At 57.7% G+C, this 21,172-nt stretch overlaps 3 protein-coding genes across 4 annotated transcripts in view; 2 read left to right on the forward strand and 1 right to left on the reverse strand.

Annotated features, from left to right (window-relative positions):
* LOC125330304 (zinc finger protein 239-like) overlaps positions 1–21,172 on the reverse strand; it is a 131,192-nt gene that overhangs the window by 61,077 nt on the left and 48,943 nt on the right. The gene's annotated exons all lie outside the window — the stretch shown is intronic.
* On the forward strand, positions 12,110–14,611 carry LOC125334567. The gene is made up of 4 exons (XM_048321533.1): positions 12,110–12,179; positions 12,532–12,981; positions 13,785–14,121; positions 14,512–14,611. The coding sequence occupies exons 1-4, from the start codon at positions 12,110–12,112 to the stop codon at positions 14,609–14,611; spliced, it is 957 nt and encodes a 318-aa protein (XP_048177490.1).
* LOC125330381 (zinc finger protein with KRAB and SCAN domains 1-like) lies at positions 15,920–20,379 on the forward strand. The gene is made up of 3 exons (XM_048313438.1): positions 15,920–16,035; positions 19,024–19,104; positions 19,290–20,379. Exons 2-3 carry the CDS (start codon positions 19,083–19,085, stop codon positions 19,958–19,960), a joined length of 693 nt encoding a protein of 230 aa, XP_048169395.1. The 5' UTR covers positions 15,920–16,035; positions 19,024–19,082; the 3' UTR covers positions 19,961–20,379.

Below are 21,172 nucleotides of genomic sequence, written 5' to 3' on the forward strand. Positions count from 1 at the left end.
ATGGGGACACATTGGGAGCAACTGGGATACACTGGAAAGTACTGGAACCATGCTGAGGGGACTGAGACCACAACTGGGGCCACTGGGATCATACTGGGAGCAGCTGGGACCACACTTTGGGACACTGACAGAAACTGGGATTTCCCCAGAGTTAACTGGGAGAAACTGGGAAAGACTGGGATCATTCTGAGGTAACTAGAACCTTTCTGTGGACACTGGGAGTGCCTGGGAATGACTAGGAGCATGCTGAGGGCAACTGGGATATACTGGGTGTCTCTGTATCCATAATGGAGTGACTGGACCCACAATGGAAACAGCTGGGCCCATGCTGGGGGGCAACTGGGAGTGACTGGATCTACACTGAGGGCAACTGGGCATTACTGGGACCATGCTGAGAGGGACTGGGACTATCTTGGGGCAAATGGATTCATACGGGGAGGAACTGGGAACAACTGGAACTACTCTGGAGGCAACTGGGCTCATACTGGGACCACAGGGGGAGCAGCTGGATCCATGGTGGGTGAGACTGGGATCACACTGAGGGTGACTGGAATCATACTGGCATTGACTGGGAGTGGCTGTGAGCAACTGAAATCATGCTGAAAGCAGCTGGGAGCATGCTGGGAGTGACTGGGATATACTGGGAGAGACAGGGAGTCACAGGGATCATACTGGAGGCTCTTGGGGTGTAGTGGGTTGAACCTGAGTTGATGGACAGTCTTTTAGACTAATGACGCTTCTCACAATTTACAAATTTAAACCGCACGGAAAGGCAGGATTTCCCTTTTTCCTGAGCTTGCCTGCTGGAAGGTGGCGGGGCTCCTAGCCTCCGCGCCCCACCGGGCCAGGCCAGGGCCGCTGCCCCTTCCCCCCTTTCCCAACACTGCGGCACGGACCCTGGGTCGCTGGGGGGGATTGTCCCAGAGCCGCAGGCAGCTAAAACCAGCCATGGACTGCTCACAGCTAAAGCCAGCCATGGACTGCTCACAGCTAAACCCATCCAGCGCGGCTTCTGGGGACAGGCGGGTCCTTCTCCTCTCCATGCGGAGCCGGCGGAGTCAATGGGAGCCGGCAGAGCCTCCTGTCTGCAGCCAGCACACTCCATGCCGAACTGAAGAGGACACCACACAGCCAGCAGCACAGAGGTGTAGGTTACGGACGGTTCGGTCGGGAGATCTCTATAAGCAGATCTTGGAACATGCGGTTTATTGCAAAGGCTGTGGGTATAGGGGCACTGCTCAGAGCTGCCAGACTCAGCTCTGAGCAGGCCCAAGAGAGCAAGAGAGTAAGCGGGTAAGAGAGAGAGAGAGAGAGAGTGTAAGAGCAAGGAGAGTGAGGAAGAAGTAGTAAGAATAAGAGCAAGAGTGGAAGTGTCTGAAGTCCTGGTTACAATACAATAAATCATCTTCTGTACTGAATATTCTAATTGTCACTAACCAATCTAATACAAGATACAAATCCTATAGCATTTACATACAGCCTATAAGAGTTCTTATATTACCATAGAGTGTTACATCTTAACTTCTAAAAACTACTCTTTGGACCCCTTCTGCTGAGCTAGTAGGGTCTGCTCTGACCCTTGGACCTGCTTGCAAGCAGAGGGTATTGTTCAATCAAGAGGGGATTACCTTCAGTCGGCCATACCATTGTTTTCTAGTTGTTCAGTAACTAAGACTTGGTATTTCAAAAGTGGCTTTCATTTCGATGTTGCCTGTAGTTTTCATATTCCCAAAATCTTTTGTCAAGCAATCATATTTATAAGGCTTTCCTGTTTCATCTTCCCCAACACAGAGGGAGCGAGGCTTTCTCCACCATAAAGCCTGAACAAGAGCACTCTTCAACGTGGCGGCTTCGGAGTCAGAAGAGAAAGTGAGTCCTGTGGGACGGAGCTGGAAATGGCGATGGGAGAAAAGAGGGTAGTGCCGCAATTCTCGCGCGTAGCTTAAAAACCTTCTTGCATGCCGTGGTAAGAAACTGTAATACCACGAACTGTTTGTCTCTTTAATCCATTTGAAGTATGTGGAGGGATGGAGAATCCTTGTGTGGCCTGTGAAGATTGTGAAGAGTGCCTGTGCCAGGCTATAATAGAAGCAGTGAGAAGCTTTTAGAGACTTGTGGTGAAGAAAGCCTTTGTGTGCAGGCCAAAATAACTTATCCTTAAAAAGATTAATAGCCCCATGTGATGGCCCATGTTTTGCAGTGTGAAGGAACTGTGAGATTCTTCATGGGAGAGATGTTTTACACACAGCAGATTGATTGTTTCCGGGCGGGTCTGCTGTTAGTAGCAGTTTGGGAACCACGTGCAACTGAAGAAAACCCTTTTTTCCTTAAGCATAAGAGAGAGACTGTTCAAGAACTGCAACACTGACTAACATCCCATGTTCTGTTATCCTTTGTGCGAGTTGGGTAAAAGGAGAGAAGTGCTGGAAAGGGGGGGGGTGAGGGGGGAATTTGCTTTAATTTCTTGTTATTTCTCTTTACTTTTAATTCTATTAGTAATAAAACTCTTTCACTGTACTGCAACTCTTTAAGGTTTGTGCCAGCTTTGCTTTCTCCTAATTCTATCTCACAGAAGGAAAATAAGTAAGTAATGAATATTTTGAACCAAAACCACTACATGGGGTCACACTGGCATTGATAGGGAGTGTAGGAGATTAGGGACAGGCGTTCAGAAGATATCGCGTTGTGCGGGACAGGTAAAGCCCCTCCCCTCTACAGGTAATACCTGACCAGAAGGAAGTGACGCGGTAAACCCAGGTTATTTAACCCTATGTAACCCATGAATAAACGCCATTTGCCGTCCACCAAATTGGTGTATGCGAGCTGATGGCCCGAACGACCTGAGGTGGTCGTCGTACCGTTCCTGAACCAGGTCGCTACGCCTCCCCAGAGGCAACAAGTGGTGCCGAAAACCCGGGATCTGGAATCGGAACTGGGATCGGGAATTTGCCTGGACAGGTGAACGGTGGCCGGCGTGGCTGGACCAGCCCGGTGGGGAGGACGCTCCCGGACCAGCGTGGAGGATGGAAGCTCTCGCGAAGGTCGTATCTCAGATTCATAAGCAATGGGGCATTGATTGCAAACCAGAAGATTTTACTCTCGCTGTTGCGAGGCTTTTGGAAATTGAGGTCATAGACCAACCGGTGGATATACTCCACCCAGAAGTATGGGACAAATGTACCAAGGCTCTAGCCGACGAAACAATGTCCTCGGGTTCGGGGAAATACCTTAAATTATGGGGAAAAGTCGTGCAGGCTTTGCGTAAGGCTCTGCAAGAGCAGGAGACCTGGAAAGCCGCACGGAACTGTTTGCTGGCCACACCTCGGCTGGGAGTTGGGGCGGCTACACAAACGGCGGATGAAAGTACCCCTGCAGAGCATACAGACTCGCAGGAGCAGGGACCCTCTCCACAGCCCCCCAGCCCAACCCTACCTACAGAGGGAAGGGAGCGGGCGCTGTCATTCTGGGGCGGGCTGGTGGAGGAGGCACGGGGGGCTGCCATTAAAGCGGAGTCCGAAACGGCGTGGGCCAGTCCCCCGCCCTATGCCCCGCAGAATGGCGCCGACCCCGGAGGGGATGGGGGGGGTGCACACGCGGCCGGTGGGAGTGGGGGAGGTGCACAGGGAGACAAACAGGCGGCCGGCGGGAGCGGGGGAAGTGCGCCAGGTAACACAGACGCGGCCGGCGGGAGCGGGGGAGATGCGCCGGGAGGCACACACGCAGCCAGCGGCAGCGGGGGTGGTGCGCCAGGTAACACAGACGCGGCCAGCAGGATCAAAGAAGGGCCGCCAGATACCGCAGATGCGCATGAACGGAAAAGGGGGGGGAATCCCAGAGGAGGAACCAAGGCCAACCAGAGCGCTCTCCCGGAAACATGCCCTTATATAGCAAGAGCCTCCCTCAGCAGGAGGCGGGGCGAGCCCAGGGGGAAGGAATGGCCCAATCCTAAGAAAAGGGGGCGGGGCAGGAGCCCGGTGAAAAAGCTCCGGAGCCCGGAAGTATCCAGTCAGTCGACTTCCGGCTCCGAGTCGGACTATAGCTGGAGTGGGTGGCCTGACGAATGGTCCGTAACCGACTCCGACTCCGACCAAGATTATTTAAGAATAGATAAATGCTATAACCACCGCGCTCCTACTTGGGCCAAGGGGAAATTTGAAAAAGAACGTACTCCGCTTACAGACTGGAGAAAGATAAAAACAGCCTGTGCTGAATGGGCCCCTTCAGCCATGCTAGCTTTCCCGGTCCGGGTAGGGGGGCAAGGCGGAAACCAGAGGGCATTGCACTTAATGTTCCTTTTGGCTACTCAGCAGCACAAAATCTACACCAGTGCAGGTGGAACACCCCCCGCAGAGGAGTCACTCTGAGTCAGATCACCTGCCAAGGCAAGTGCTTTGGCAATGCAGCCTTAGCAAAACGAATGGGCAATGTCTGTACTGAATTTGTCAAACTTGACAAAACGATCAATAAGTGGGTGGTCCCATCCGCGTCAGGAATGTTTGTTTGCCAGCAATCTGGAATAAGCCCCTGTGTGCTCCTTGATAAATTCGATAACTCTGCTGATTTTTGTGTCCAAGTTCTAGTTGTTCCTAGAGTCCTGTATCACCAAGAAGAAGAAATGTACCACCTTTTTGAAGAACCTAGCCGGTTCCACAAGAGAGAAATAATAACAGGCATCATGATCGCAATGCTGCTCGGCCTTGGAGCCACCGGCGCGGCCACAGGTATCTCAGCCCTCGTGACCCAACACCAGGGACTTTCTCAGCTGCAGATGACTATTGATGAGGACTTACAAAGGATTGAAAAGTCCATCTCCTTTCTAGAGAAATCTGTCTCCTCTCTCTCAGAAGTCGTCCTGCAGAACAGGCAAGGACTGGACCTCTTGCTCATGCAACAAGGAGGCCTGTGTGCCGCCTTGAAAGAGGAATGCTGCTTTTATGCAGACCACACCGGAGTTGTACGAGACTCAATGACTGAACTAAGAGAAAGACTAGCCCAGAGAAAAAGAGAAAGAGAAGCCCAACAAGGATGGTTCGAGTCATGGTTTAACCAGTCTCCATGGCTGACCACCCTTGTTTCCACTCTAATAGGCCCCCTCACTATGTTACTTCTAACGTTAATTTTCGGGCCTTGCATACTAAACAAATTGGTGTCATTTGTTAAAAGCCGGTTAGAAAAGGTTAACATTCTGTTTGTTGACCGCCAGCAATGGCTCTAGAGTGCATTTATTTTCTGAATGTTATATCACTTTTTATAACTTGTTATGTAGGTTTTTACTAGTTCTTGAAATTTTATACCATTTATACTTTGCATGTTTTTTAATCAATCATGGCGGGTGGGGGGAAATGTGGATAATTCAGGATGGGGGGGGGAAATGTAGGAGATTAGGGACAGGCGTTCGGAAGATATCGCGTTGTGCGGGACAGGTAGAACCCCTCCCCTCTACAGGTAATACCTGACCAGAAGGAAGTGATGCGGTAAACCCAGGTTATTTAACCCTATGTAACCCATGAATAAACGCCATTTGCCGTCCACCAAATTGGTGTATGCGAGCTGATGGCCCGAACGACCTGAGGTGGTCGTCGTACCGTTCCTGAACCAGGTCGCTACGCCTCCCCAGAGGCAACAAGGGAGTGACTGGGATCACACTGGGGGCCACTGGCATCATACTGGGAGTGACTGGGGTCATACTGGGAGTGGCTACAATGACACTGGGATAATGGTGGGTGTGATTGGACCCTGACTGGGGGTTACTGGGAGCTGCCAGGCCCATGCTGGGAGCCACCTGTGCACACGCTGGGAGGAACTGGGAGCAACTGGGAATGGCAGGGTGTGTGGAGGCCGGTGGGCCTGCTGGACAAGGAACCAAAGGAGTCCTACGGTGGGATAAGTCCTCGGTCCCTTTCCAGCTCATGCTGACTGAAAAACTTCCCCAGAATGCTTTGTTCTGTTCAGGTACCCCAGTTCTGCTCCCCTCCTTGGCTCCCTTGGCCGCCACAGCCCTGGTTACCTGATACCCCCTCAGAGTTTCCCCAATGAGTTCCTTTACCCTGGGCCCCCCATTGCTCTGCCCCGGGACTTCTCTGAGACCTTGCACGAGTGCGGATGCATTAAAGCTCTCCTGCAAACCCTTCTGCGAAAACTCTTCTTGCTCCTTCATCCTCAGACTGTTTTGCTGGCGATCCGTGGCTGTGTGCAATGTGCCGGCTGCACCGAGAGGCTTTCTTGGAGGCGCTTTGGGGAAGCTCGTGACATGACACCAGACAACAGAAACACCACAAGGGTGCATGCTGGTGACAACTGGGATGTACTGGGAGTGACTGGGATGATACTGGGGGCAACTGAACCATGCTGAGGTAACTGGGAGTGCCTGGGAATGACTACAAGAATGTTCAGAATAACTGGGATATACTGGGAGTGCCTGAGACCATGCGGGTGGGGACTGCAACCACACTGGGAGCAACTGGGAATGTGCTGGGGGGAACTGGGACCAAGCTTGAGGCAACTTGGGGGCAAGTGGAAGTGACTGGGGCCTTGCTGAGAAAGACTGCCTTCATACTGGGACTGACTGGGACTATGCTAGGGGCAACTGGGAGAACTGGGAACACACTGGACAAAAGCTGGAGGAGGAACTGGGAGCAACTGGGAGCGTGCTGGGGGAAAATGGTATCACAGTAGGGAATGACTGGGAGTGACTGGGCTCCTAGTGGGAGCAACTGGGATCATGCAGGGAGGGAGGGGAAGTGACCACGATCATACTGGGACTGACTGGGCTCCTACTGGGAGCAGCCACCTCCGGGCCCCGGGACCCCGGAGCCCCTTTCCCGGCCATGCCGCCCCTGCAGCCCCCAGACCCCCCCGCCGGGGTCCCGCCAATCCCAGGGCTCCCCCCTCTCGGGCTCCCCGCTTTGGGCTCCTGGGGCTCTCCTCTCTCTGGGGTCACGCTTACGGAAGCCGGGGCTCCCGGGGCTCCCCAAAACCGGTGTCCCCCCGCCCCCGCCGGCCCCGCGCGCTCCCCACGGGGCCCCGGCAGAGCTCGGAGGGCCCGGCCCGGGAAGCCCAACCCCCACCGCGGGGGGACCCGCATCCCCCCGCCCCCACCGGGGCTCTGCCGCCACCGCCACCGCAACCCCCAAAAACACCTCCCGGGGACCCCCGATGTCCCCCCGAGCGGCACCTGCGGGATGGGAGGCGATGGTCCCGGGGGGCTGCGAGTTCAGCGAGCGCTGGAGCCGCGTGATTCCGCCTCTCCTCCTCTCTTCCAGCTTCCCGCTGCCGCTCCGCCTCTTCCTCCCTCCTCCTGCTCCTCTTCCTCCTGCCGCCCCATCCCAATCCCACCTCCCCCTCCTCCCTCCTCCTCCTCCTCCTCCTGCCCCGTTCCCGAGCCCCTCGCAGCCCGCGGGAGCAGCGGGGATGGAGCCGGGACAGGTCGGGATGGGCAGCGCGGGGCTCTCGGCTGCTCCCACCCGCTGGGGGCGGGGGAACCTAGCCCGGGGAAAAGGAGAGGGAAACTGGGAACACTGGGGGCTGCAGATCCAAACTGGGCCTTGCTGGGGACCCTGGCTGCGGACTTGCAGCCCTTGGGGCTCCTCTCGAGAGCCTGGAGAGCCGCGAGGGGGAACGCAGAGAGGGCTGGGGGATGCCAGCAGTGGCACCACTGGCAGTGACTGGTTTGTACTGGGATAACTGGAACCTTACTGGTGCCACTGGGAGTGACTGGGAATGACTAGGAGCATGCTGAGGGCAGCTGGGATATACTGGGAGCGTCTGTCAACCATACTGGGAACGACTGGAACCACACTGGGAACAACCAGGACCATGGTGGGGAGAAATGGGGCTACACTGGGGGTAACTGGGAGCGAGTGGGAGTGACTGGGTCTGAACTGGGGGCAACTGGGCATGACTGGGACCACGCTGGGAGGAACTGGGATCATATGGGGTGGGACTGGGACTATGCTAGGGACAACTGCACTGGGATCCTACTGGATCATATTTGGGGCAACTGGGACTGCACTGAGGGTGACTGGGAGTGGTTGTGAGACACTGGGATCACACTGGAAGCAGCTCAGTCCATCAGGGAGTGACTGGGAACATGCTGGGAGCAACTGGGATGCACTGGGAGAGATTGAAACCACAGTGGGGGTAAATGGGAGCAACTGGAACCACACTGGATGATAATGGGAGCAGCTGTGCCCATGCTGGGGTCATACTGGGATCCTACTGGAACTGACTGGGATCATACTGGGAGTGGCTGCAATAGTACTGGCAGTATCTGAGAGTGCCTGAGATCCTACTGGACTCAGACTGGGACTGACTGGAAAGGTGCTGGCCATGACTGGAACCATACTGGAAGTGACTGGGAGCAACTGGGCCCAGACTGGGAGTAACAGGGAGTCACTTTGGGTGTGACTGGAATAATACTGGGAGTATCTGGGAGTGACTTGGGCCATACTGGAGGTGACTGGGTGCAACTGGGATGATACAGGAAGTGGCGGGAAGTGACTGGGATTATACTGGAGGCTACTGGGATCATACTGGCATTGAGAGGGAGCAACAGGGATCAGGATTGGGGAACCTGGCATTATACTGGGAGTGACTGGGATCATCCTGGAAATGACTGGAACCATACTGGGAGTGACTCTGGGTCCTATTGGATCATCCTGAGAGCCACTGGGATTACAGTGGGTGTGAATGGAACTGGACTGGGGGTTACTGGTAGCTACTGGGCCCATGTTGGGAGGAAAATGGGGACACATTGGGAGCAACTGGGATACACTGGAAAGTACTGGAACCATGCTGAGGGGACTGAGACCACAACTGGGACAACTGGGACCATACTGGGAGCAGCTGGGACCACACTTTGGGACACTGACAGAAACTGGGATTGTCCTGGAGGTAAGTGGGAGAAACTGGGAAAGACTGGGATCATTCTGAGGTAACTAGAACCTTACTGGGGCAACTGCGAGTGCCTGGGAATGACTAGGAGCATGCTGAGGGCAACTGGGATCTACTGGGAGTGTCTCTGTAACCATACTGGGGGAACTGTAACCACAATGGGAACAGCTGGGCCTGATGGAGTGGATCTACATTGGGAGCAACTGGGTGTGACTGGGATCACACTGAGAGGGACTGGGACTATCCTAGGGGCAAATGGGGTCATACTGGGAGGAACTGGGAAGAACTGGAACTACTCTGTAGGCAACTGGGTTCATACTGGGAGCACAGTGGGAGCAGCTGGATCCATGGTGGGTGAGACTGGGATCACACTGAGGGTGATAGGAATCATACTGGCATTGACTGGGAGTGGCTGTGAGCAACTGGAATCAAGCTGAAAGCAACTGGGAGGAGGTGGGAGTGACTGGGATTAACTGGGAGAGACAGGGAGCCCCAGGGATCATACTGGAGGCTCCTGGGGTCATGCTGGCATTGACACGGAGCAGCTGGGATCACACTGGGGGCCACTGGCATCATACTGGGAGTGACTGGGAGTGACTGGGGTCATAGTGGGAGTGGCTACAATCACACTGGGATAATGGTGGGTGTGATTGGACCCTGACTGGGGGTTACTGGGAGCTGCCAGGCCCATGCTGGGAGCCACCTGTGCACACACTGGGAGGAGCTGGGAGCAACTGGGAATGACAGGGTGCATGCTGGTGACAACTGGGATGTACTGGGAGTGACTGGGATGGTACTAGGGGCAACTGAACTATGCCTGGGAATGACTACAAGAATGTTCAGAGTAACTGGGATATACTGGGAGTGCCTGGGACCATTTGGGTGGCGACTGGGAGCAACTGGGAATGTGCTGGGGGGAACTGGGACCAAGCTAGGGACAACTGGGGCAAGTGGAAGTGACTGGGACCCGCGGCGGCACCAAGGCCTCGGGGCGGCTCCAAAGGGCCCCGCCCGCCGCCGCTCCCCGAGGCCTCGCCGCTGCTGCCGGGGATCGGACACCGCAGGCGGCCCCGGCCCCTTCCTCTTCTTCCTCCTCCTCCTGCCGGGATTCAGCCCCCGCCGCCGCCCTGCTCCTTCTGCCGCTCCTGCCCGGCACGAAGCGGCGGTGCCGCTGACGGGGCCGGAGCGAGGCTGCCCCGCGACTGCCCCGCGCCTCAGGGCCGGGCCGGGGAGTGACCGAACGGGTGGGGAGGGACCCCCGCTGGCCAGGGCAGGGACTGAGCCCATGGGAGGGACCCCGCGCCGGAGCAGGGAAGGTTTCCTGTCCCCGAGGGCGAAGCAGCGGCACGAACTGACCGCGACTCCCATCCCTTCTCCCTGCCCCGCTGGGCACAGCAGCGAGGAGCCGCGGATAAAGGGAAGTCCGGCAAGGAGAAGGAGGTCGGGGGAAGGTTCTGTACCAGGGTTTATTTTACTCCTCACTCTCCTGTTCTGATCCGCTCCGTCCCAAATCCAGTTCATCTCCCCACGGCGGGGCTCTTGTGGCCGCCATGGCGATCCCTGAGTGACCTCTCCCTGCCCTTAGCCCGAGCCACGAGGACTCGGATCTGTTCCAGTTCCGTGCAATTCACGGGCATTTGGGGCAGCTGGAGCGAAGCAGCTGGAAACCACAGCGGGCTCGAGAGGGACTCAAGCAGGGCAGGAGCCGGGGCTGCCCCGAGGGAGCTCTCCCAGCACGAACCTTCCCGAGCTCTTTCTAGGGGAATTTCCTTGAATGTTTCCATTCATCGCTACAAAGCAGAGTCACGAGTGGAGCTGAGCTTTCACCTTGAAATGAGGGAATCGAACGCGAGCGCTGGGACTGCTGCAAACTCAAAGTGTTCCTTGATACTTTAATCTTGGAAATATTCAGCCCCTCAGCAGCGATGTCTCTGCCAGCCCACCGGTTTCTTGCTCAGACCCGGCTCGGAGCTTGGAGGAGAAATCCGAAGTCCCAACACAATAACCTCTGCCGTCGTTTTATTTTTTTCATAGGTACGATGTGTTATTTTATTGTATATACTATTTTACTTTGATTTTTTTCTCACGGACACGGAACAGCCAAGGGACACGGGATGTCCAAGGACCGTGGAAGGTCCAAGGAACGCTGAGCGTCGCTGCCACGGCTGGAAAAGCTTGAATGGAGTTTTTATCCCGTGACGTTCCCGGCGAGCAGCGGCAGCTCCGCGCCTCCGGCGCGGGGGTTGGGGCAGGGGAGCCGCTGGCAGCACCTTCGGGGCACAGCCGAGGGCTGGGGGGCTCCTCCCCACAGTTCCTTTTCTCTCCCCACCTAAAATCGTTCCCTCCCACTCCAATCCCCTCCATTCACATTTTCTCCCCAGAAATAAAGTTTTCTCACTCCAATTAAACTCTTCTCCCCAGTTAAGCCCTGAGGCTCCTCCGTGCCCCCGGCTCCTCCTGGCAGGACCCGGCCGGGACCTTCTGGAAAGAGCAGCGGAAAGAATTCAAGAAGTCATCATGATTTCGATTGATTTCGTTGGTTTCCCGGGGAGAATCGGTGGGACAGCACCTCACCACAAACCTCCGGGAGGTGAACAACGGCGGGGGGGGTGGGGGTGGGGGGGAATTGGAGAAAAAACCACAATAAAATAGGAAGAAAAAAAGAAAAAAACGAAAATAAGAATAAGAGCAAAAATAAAGTAAAATAGAATATACAACAAGATAGCATAACGTACCTACGAAAAAAAGAAAATAACGGCAGAGGTTATCCTGTTGGGACTTCGGATTTCTTCTCCAAGCTCTGAGCCGGGTCTGAGCCAGAAACCGGTGGGCTGGCAGAGACATCGCTGCTGAGGGGCTGAATATTTGCAAGATTAAAGGATCAAGGAACACTTTGAGTTTGCAGCAGTCCCAGCGCTCGCGTTCGACTCCCTCATTTCAAGGTGAAAGCTCAGCTCCACTCGTGACTCTGCTTTGTGGCGATGAATGGAAACATTCAAGGAAATTCCCCTAGAAAGAGCCCGGGAAGGTTCGTGCTGGGAGAGCTCCCTCGGGGCAGCCCCGGCTCCTGCCCTGCTTGAGTCCCTCTCGAGCCCGCTGTGGTTTCCAGCTGCTTCGCTCCAGCTGCCCCAAATGCCCGTGAATTGCACGGAACTGGAACAGATCCGAGTCCTCGTGGCTCGGGCTAAGGGCAGGGAGAGGTCACTCAGGGATCGCCATGGCGGCCACAAGAGCCCCGCCGTGGGGAGATGAACTGGATTTGGGACGGAGCGGATCAGAACAGGAGAGTGAGGAGTAAAATAAACCCTGGTACAGAACCTTCCCCCGACCTCCTTCTCCTTGCCGGACTTCCCTTTATCCGCGGCTCCTCGCTGCTGTGCCCAGCGGGGCAGGGAGAAGGGATGGGAGTCGCGGTCAGTTCGTGCCGCTGCTTCGCCCTCGGGGACAGGAATCCTTCCCTGCTCCGGCGCGGGGTCCCTCCCATGGGCTCAGTCCCTGCCCTGGCCAGCGGGGGGTCCCTCCCATGGGCTCAGTCCCTGCCCTGGCCAGCGGGGGGTCCCTCCCATGGGCTCAGTCCCTGCCCTGGCCAGCGGGGGGTCCCTCCCCAGCCGTGCGGTCACTCCCCGGCCCGGCCCTGAGGCGCGGGGCAGTCGCGGGGCAGTCGCGGGGCAGCCTCGCTCCGGCCCCGTCAGCGGCACCGCCGCTTCGTGCCGGGCAGGAGCGGCAGAAGGAGCCGGGCGGAGGCGGGGGCTGAATCCCGGCAGGAGGAGGAGGAAGAAGAGGAAGGGGCCGGGGCCGCCTGCGGTGTCCGATCCCCGGCAGCAGCGGCGAGGCCTCGGGGAGCGGCGGCGGGCGGGGCCCTTTGGAGCCGCCCCGAGGCTTTGGTGCCGCCGCGGGTCCCTGAAGGAGCCGCTCGGCGGGACGGGCGAGCTGGGAACGGAAGAAAACACCGAGAAAAGAATGAAATCCAATCAAAGAGCCGCACCGAGGGGAGTCTCCGCCGGCCCGCGTCCCTGAAGGAGCTGCACCGAGACACCGGCGAGGAGCCCGGCGGTGAAAGAGCCGCACCGCAGGGGAGCGGGATGAGAGGTGTGAATGGAATAAAATCTAGAGATTAGAATAAAAAATTATGAAAAACCGCGCCCGGGAGTGGCCGCTGCGCAGCGACTAAAAAGCGGCACCGGGGCGTTCCGGGGGTTGTTCCCGAGCAGCTCCGCTCAGCCCTCGGGCACCGCGCTCGGGCCCCGCGCACTTTTCCAGCCCGGCCGCCCCCACGGGCCGGGCCCCGCGGCTCCCGCTGCCGCCGCCTCGGCCCCGCGGCGCCCAAAAACCCCGGAAAATCGCTGCCATGCACTAAAGAACCTTTTCGTGCTCAGCGAGGGGCGCAGAGGGGGGATCCTTATGAAGTCTCCGCAGTCCCTGCTGGGCACGGCCGGGCATTAGCGCAGCTGCCGGGGCTGTGTCCCGGCACCGGCTGCTGCCACAGGGCACGGGGCTGCCGCGCTTGGGCATCAAAGCCGACAGATTTGGGGAGGAGGGACAGCCACAGAAACCCTCGGGGAGCCCTCGCGAGCCTGGAGCTGCACGAGGGACACAAAGGATGCCCCGGACACAGCGATGGCCCCAGCAGCGGCTCTGCCCCCCAGCACGGGGCTGTGTCCCAGACCCCACGGTCCAGCCCGAGGGTCGGGGGCGGCAGCGGAGCTGCTGGACGGAGCTTCCAGCCCCGCCAGCCGCAGCTCCGATCCCTTGGGCCGTGGCGCCGGTGACGGGTGTCCCTCGGCGCTCGGCGTCTGTCAGCTTTTGCAATGCAGAGGGAGAACTGAGTCCCAAGTGGAGTCGGTTTCCATCAATCGCTATTTCTCCTTTCTTTTCTATGACGGATTTCACAGCGCTTCCTTTCCGCCCGGAGATTTGGAGAACAAAATTCCCGGCTGCCCCTGCATCCCTGCAGCTTTCCACAGCCCCAGCCTCGTCCCTCCTCTCCCGGTTCCTTTTCTCCAGTCTCTCCCTCGTGTCGCTGCCGGCTCGGAGGAAGGACATTCCCCCCGGCACCCCCTGCCTCCTCCTCCTGTCCCGTGGGGCGCAGTTGGTGCTTCTGGAGCCGCCTGCCCGCGCAGCCGGACCCGTCCTGCGGCCGCTCAGCGCTGGAGCCGAGGGAATGAACTGCGGGCATCGCTGGGTTGCGCTGGCCCCGGCCGGGTGCCCGGTGCCACCAAAGCCGCTCTGGCACTCTGCTCACAGCTGCAACACACAGAGCACAGAAGGAAAGGCTCGAGGGCTGGGATCGGGGCAGGGAGAGCTCACTCACTGCTCACTGTCAGGGCCACGACAGACCCGAGCTGGGGAAATTAATGGAATTTATTTCCAAACCAATCACACCAGGAGAAGGAGAACTAAAAGAAATCCTAAAAAACACCTTCCCCACCCCTCCCTCTTTCCCGGGCTCCCAGTCTCCGCCCGCAGTCCCTCCTCTGCTCTCCCTGCACGGCAATCTTGTCACCAGCCATGAACTTGGCTTTTGCCTCATCCCGGGATCTCTTCCCGGACAGGAAGAACTTTCCCCAGCAGAGATGCAGGCCCTGACGGCCTTTGAGGCTCAGGGTGTTTCTCCTGCAGCTCCTTGCAGGTCCCCTATTCCCCTGCCGGCTCTCCTGCACCACAGAACTCTGCCGGCTGCAGCTTCACAAATGTCAGGTCCGGGTCTGGATGTTCCTGAACAATTTGCTTGAGGTCCTTGGGGGCTGCATTGAAACATAGATTTATAGGAAACATAAAGATTTTAATTAACTCTAGCTGTGTTGAAATTAGTTAGAATAGGAAGGAATTTGAGCCCAGCTAGAGTTAATTAAAATAGTTAAGAGAGCTGGAGCTGAAATGGGTTTCATGATGTTAGTAACTGATTACCAAATAACTGGTGATCTGTCATTTGTATGTTTGCTTAGCTGTGCTAAGAACGAGAAATAGAAACATTGATCAGTTGGTGTAGGGAACAAGGACAATTACCAATTTCCTCCCCTGGTGGGAACTCGTTCAAAAGTCACGCAAGAGGAAACTTAGAGGTCACTAAAGTAATTAGGATTGTCAAAGTTCAGGAAGGCAAAAAGGTCAAAATGAGGAAGATGAGTTACTTCATCTGTTTTAGGACCACTGACCCAATTCAAGACCACCGACTCAATTCAGAACACACACTACGCATGCTTAATGACATTTAAGCTCATTTCCATATGAAGCAGAAAATGGGAGGTGTTAACGGTATGAATATACATTTGTATTTTGGATATTTATAATATTTGGAAATAAAAGGTATCGTGTTTGTTTGTATCCAGGCCCTGCGTCTTAGGGAGCTATCCCATGCAGTGCCTGGCACCAAATAAAACACACACTCATACACTCTAAACTGTTAGAGAAATTTTGTCCATCTCAGTTGGATATCAATATTAGATCGATATTCATATTTTAGTAAATCAGCATCTGATCCATTGTTCTTGTCTTCCCCTAGGGCCTGGCACAGGAGGTGGAACCCGGGTGCTGCTGCAGCGGCGCCGGGGGAGCTCCAGGACTCGCTGTGGCCGCTGTGGCAGCCGCAGCACAGCCCGTTCCCAGGGAGGAGCCGAGGGCTCCGTGGGGCTCTGCAGGACCTCGGCCCTGGGGCTCGTCTGCATCAGCCCGGGCAGCTGGGCTGGACTTGGCTTCGTTTGTGTCTCTGGCTGCCCTGGCACAGCAGCTGCCCAGCGCCCAGGGGCCAGCAATGGGAGCGGGGCAGGTCGGGGTGAGCTTCAGTGTCTGTGCCCGGCAGAAATGCCAAAGCCTTCCCTAAGGAGCAGCGAGTGCTGCCAGAGCACAGGATGCTGCTGCTGCTGCTGCTGCTGCTGCTGCTGCTGAGCACGGGACGGCCCCAGGGCTGATGTCAGACAAAGCCAGGATGGGAGCCACAAACAACGGGAGGAGGAGGAGGAGGGGCAGGAGAGGAGGAGAAGGGACAGAAGAGCAGGAATAGCGATGGGGGAGGATGGATGGAGGATCAGGAGCGGGAGGAAGAGGAGGGAGAGAGGAGGCAGGAAGAGGAGCCTCCACGTGCATCCATCGCTCTCTGTGTCCGCAGCTCTCGGCTCTGGGAGCATCGCTCCCCCCATCCCGCAGGTGACCGGGGAGAGGCAGCTCGCCCCAAATATCTTGGGTGGTCGCTGGGGTTATTTTTGGAGAGGGGATTTTTGGACCTTGGAGGATTCCAGCACCGAGCCCCAAATATCTTTGTTGGTTCCTGGGGGGAGGGGAGTTCTGTGGGGGGCCGGGGGGAGGCGAATGTTTGGATCTTGCAGGACTCCAAAGGTGAGTCACAAATGCCCCTTGGGGGATACTGGGGATCTCCCGGGATGCGGGATGGGGCCCGGGAAGGGTGGGATGTGGATTGGGGTGTGGGATGAAGTCTGGGGGAGGGGGATGGGCAGGATGGGGCCTGGGATGAGGCAGCCGAAGGTTGCGGATGATGAGGCCGGGGGGACCCCATTCCTTAGGGGCCTGCGGGGTATCCGCCGGCTCCGAGGGAGTTTTGGGGCACCCCTAATCCTGAGGGGGTGGTGCTGGCAGCGGGGGACACGCGGCTCCGGCAGCTCTGGCCCCACCTGAGCCCCCCCGCCCCCTGCGCCCCCCGGAGCGGAATTTGGGGAGGGGGAGGTGGGGGCGACCAGGCCGGGCCCCCCCGCGCTGTCCCGGCGGGGGCCGAGTGCGGGCGGGAGTCCCGCGGGGCCCGGCCCTGCCCGGGCACGGCTGATGCCGCCCGCCTGCGGTCCGCACTGGTCCGGACTGGTGCTCCCAGTGCCGTGCGGGGCGGGGCCACTCTGGGGACCCCTCAGGGCACAGCGCGGCTGCTTTGGGGCTGTCGGCACCTGGCCGGCGCTGGGGATAGGGCGTGTGGGGGCAGCTGGGGCCGTACTGGTGGCACTGGTGGTGCTGGGAGCCCCCCCCCCCGGCTGCGGGCGAGGAGCTCTGGGGTGAGGGCAGGGATGGAAAAGGGGGAACCTGTTGGCAACAGGGGGAGAGCAGTGAAAAGGGGATCGGACTCCTCAAACTGAGTGGGAGAGGGGACTGAGAGCCCCAAACCAAGTGCGTGGGACACTGAGGCTTTGGGGGAAGATGAGAAAGGAGGGGGATGGGGGGAGAGAGAGGAAAAAGGGAGTGGGATCCTTCCCCTTAGTGGGGTCGGTTGGTGGCTGAGGAATGGGGCATGAGGGGAAAAGGGTGGAGGAGGGGGCAAAATGGAGGGTGGGACCTCCAGTCGAAGTGGGAGGGGTGTGGAGAACCCCAAAGTTGCCATCATGGCAAGGAACTGATCTCCTGTGGGAAGAGCTTTGGCCGGAGAATGGAGCTGATTGCCCAGCAGAGGATCCAAGTGGGGGAGAAGTCCTGTGTCTGCCCAAGCTTTGCCCACAGGTCCCATCTCAGAGGAGAGAGACCCTACAAGGGCCAGGATTGCAGGAAAAGCTTTGGTAGGAGTCCCAACCTCACCAGGTACCAGGGGATCCACACTGGGAAGCCCCTATGGATGCCCAGACTATGGGAAGGGCTTCACCGTGAGCCCCAAGCCCCTGGAACACCTGTAGGAGCCACCTGTAGGAGGGTCCCTACAAGTTCTCAGCTGCAGGAAGAGCTCCAAGGGGCCCAGGTCCCCCCAGAACCACCACCTGAAGCAGAAGGTAGTGACAACTCTCCATCCCAGGGCCCTGGGAACATTGTGGGGTCTCCAGCCTGACCCCCTCCAGCAAGGGGCTCCCACCAGCCCTCATCCTGCCCCTAAATCCCTCTGCATCCCCCGCTTCCCTCTCCATCCTGACATGAGACCAAAGGGGTGGAAGTCCCCACCCATGGTGACCACAACACCAGATTTTTATCTCCACCCACCAATTTTGCATCTTTTCCCTTGGCCAGGTTTCCCCTCAGTGGGTAGGAGCAGCCCAGAGCCCTGCACTGCCCATCCCGACCTGTCCTGGCTCCATTCCCATTCCTCCCGTGGGGTGTGATGGGTTTGGGGAATCAGGGGAGGAGGAGGAGGGATGGAAGAGAAGAAAGAAGGAAGAAGGAGTGGGAGAAAGGATGAAGAGAGGAGGAGCAGGAGGTGGGATTAGGGAGGAGAATGGATGGAGGAAGATGAGAAGAAGGCAGAGAAAGAGGAGGAAGCTCGTGGGTCCAGCGCTCCCAGAATTTGCAGGCCCCTCACCCCAAGGAGCATTGACCCCCCCCATCCCACCTGGTATCTGGGGAGGGGGAGCTTGGCCCAAATATTCTGGGGAATCCCTAGGCCGGTGTTTTTGGGGGGGATGTTTGGATCTTGCAGGACTCCAAAGCTGAGCCATAGGTGCCCCTTGGGGGGGGACACTGGGGAGTCCCTGGAGGTGTTTTTGGGGGTCCCTGCAGCAGACGCTGGCAGAGACCTGGCGGGGGTTGGAGGCATGCGGGTCCCTCCCGCAGTGGGGGTTGGATCCACCCGGGTCAGGCACCGCTGCCTCCGTCCCAGAGTCAGGGGCCTGCAGGACCCATCAGTGGAGCCAGAGGGTGGAACCTCGGGAGCCTCAGAGTGAGGAGAACAGAGAGGAGCAGTAGAGGGACCAGGGGACCCCCGGCAGTCTGGAGGGGCGAACCCCTGTGACCCCCAGGACCCCAAAGTGGGGAGCCCAGAGAGGGGGGAGCACCATGATTCATAAGACCCTCAACAGCCTGGAGAGGGAGAGGGGGGGACTCCTGGGACCCCCTGCACCCTGAAGCAGAGAATAAGGGGAGAAGGGACCCCAGGACCATAAGTGGGGTTCCCTGGCATCCCTAAGTGGGGAGATGGAAGAGTGAGGAACTTTTTGGATTCCTGGGACTCCCAGCAGCCTGGGAAGGGTGGGGACCAAGTAGAGAGTGGGATCCCCAATACAAGCGTGACCCCCAGCAGCTGGGATGGGGGGGAACCCCCGAACACAAAAGGGGAGGGATCACAAAATAAGAACTCCTGGGAGGCTTTCTCAGGGCTGAATCTTGGTGTTTGGGATGTTTCTATGCACTCCAAATGCCCGGTGACTTCTAGAGATGGACTTGGGCAGAGGGATCTTCAAACTCAATGTGCTCATCCCTTGTTTCTCCCCAAACCAGGATTTCCCATTCCCAAACCTTGGCTGGATGGAGGCTGCGAGGTTACGAGGAAGAGGAAGATGCCCCGGGACACCCAGGCAGGTGAGGAGGAAGGCACTGCCCCTTTCCCCCTCTCTCCTGCTCCATCTCCCAGCCCAGCATTGCCCCCGGCTGCAGGACAACCCCGCTGCCGATGCCGTCCTGCCGGGGACGGACTGGGGGGATCTCCTTGCCCTTCCCTGTGGCACGGAGGCAAATCCCATCCTCTCCTTGTCCTTCCTCCCCAGACAAGGAGCTGAGGACGGAGCCCAGGGAGGACAAATCCCCACAGCAGAACCTGGTGGAAGAGGTCGTTTTGAGCGGCTCCACGGCGCAGGAATCCAACGGGGAGGAAAAACCACGGAGACCCCACAGGAGGAGGGGCTGCAAACGCAGCCCAGGGTGCTCTGAGGAGGAAAGACCAACCCTGTGCCAGGAAGGCGGCCAGAGATCGAGCCGGAGCTCAGACCTGGTGGTCCATGAGCGACTTCACACTGGAGAGAAGCCCTATGAGTGTGGGGAATGTGGGAAGAGCTTCAGCCAGAGCTTCCACCTGATCATTCACCAGAGGATCCACACTGGGGAACGGCCCTATGAGTGTAGGGAATGTGGGAAAAGCTTCACAGACAACTCCAGCCTGATCCGCCACCAGCGCATCCACACGGGAGAGAGGCCCTACGAGTGTTCCGAGTGTGGGAAGAGGTTTCAGACCAGCTCCACTCTCCTCCTGCACCAGCGGATTCACACAGAGGAGAGGCCCTTCCGCTGCCCCGACTGCAGGAAGGGCTTCAGGGACAACTCCCACCTCGTCAGGCACCGGCGCATCCACACCGGGGAGAGACCCTACGAGTGTCCCCAGTGTGGGAAGAGCTTCTCCAGGAGCTCTCACTTGACCAGACACCAATGGAGGCACCGTTAAGGGAAGCCCTGCGAGTGCCCCGAGTGCAGGAAGAGCTTCATCCTCTACTCCAACTTCATCCCCCAACAGAGGACCCACGTTTGGCAGAGCCCTGCTGACCCACATTCCCTGTGATCCAGTTTGGGAAGAGCCCTGGCTGGTGCTCTCCACGTCCTCCTGGATCCTCGTAGGCACCTGGGTGAACGCAGGGGCTGGAACATCCATTGGGACTCTAATTGAAATCAGAAATTCATTGGGAAGAGCTGATTTGTTGAGTTTACGGCCCAAAAATTCTCACCTGCTCTGTCCAGTTGTTTCTTCTGGTGGCATCCAGCAATCCTGGATGATCTTGGAGGTCTTTTTCAACCTAAATAGTTTCCTCCTTCATCCTGTCAAAACAACCAAAATTGGGGTAGAAATAAAGGAATTCAACATTAGTATCTAAAGCGGCACCATTTTATCGGGATTTGGGGGTGAATTTGGGGTTGGTTCAGGGGAATATTCGGGAGGATTTGGGTGTTGTGAGGCCATGGGCTGGGCAGACGGGGCCACGATCTCATAGTTGCGCTGGCAGAACATGTCCACCTGAGCGTTGGGGTGACCCAGCCCACTGCAGGTCTGGGGCTGCGTGATGCCAATCAGTCCCAGCCCCTCCCCTGGATCGAGTTCCCCGAAGAGTCAGACTCAGGGGGCGGCTCAGAAGCCTAAGCCGCCTCCCCCGGTTCGGGAAAATTCTCGGTTACTCGGTTGTTCACTGGTTCTTTGTTATAACTCCTGCCTCTCGGTTCCCCACCCCCCCCCCCCCCTCCCCCGCAGTGGTTCTTGTTCCATTGTATCCTCCTCCTGGCTTGTAACTCATTGGTTGTTTTCCCCTTTCACAGGGGTCTTCAAATTCCCTATAAGACTGAGGGCAAGGCTCCGAGGTGCCATCCCATCATCATCCCATCACATTAAACCTGTTAGAAGCCAGACCCGAACAGCCTCTCTCTTCCTTTGTCTCCGAGCTAACGTGAGCTGACATCATCGGCTCCTGCCGTGTTTCCTCTGCCGAGAAGCCAGCTAGCTAGCCCAGCAAGCAGCTCTTTTCCTGATCCCGAAGTCGCTTCAGAGACGCGTGGAGGTAATGCAGCTGGACTGTCTCTGACCTGGGGCACGCCAGAGCTTGTGCCTCGAGCACCAAACGCTGCATTACCTGAGCTCGTCTGTTCTCCAGGGATTGTGGGTGTCTGTCCC

The sequence above is a fragment of the Corvus hawaiiensis genome, chromosome 1 (assembly GCF_020740725.1).
Source record: "Corvus hawaiiensis isolate bCorHaw1 chromosome 1, bCorHaw1.pri.cur, whole genome shotgun sequence".
NCBI lineage: Eukaryota > Metazoa > Chordata > Aves > Passeriformes > Corvidae > Corvus > Corvus hawaiiensis.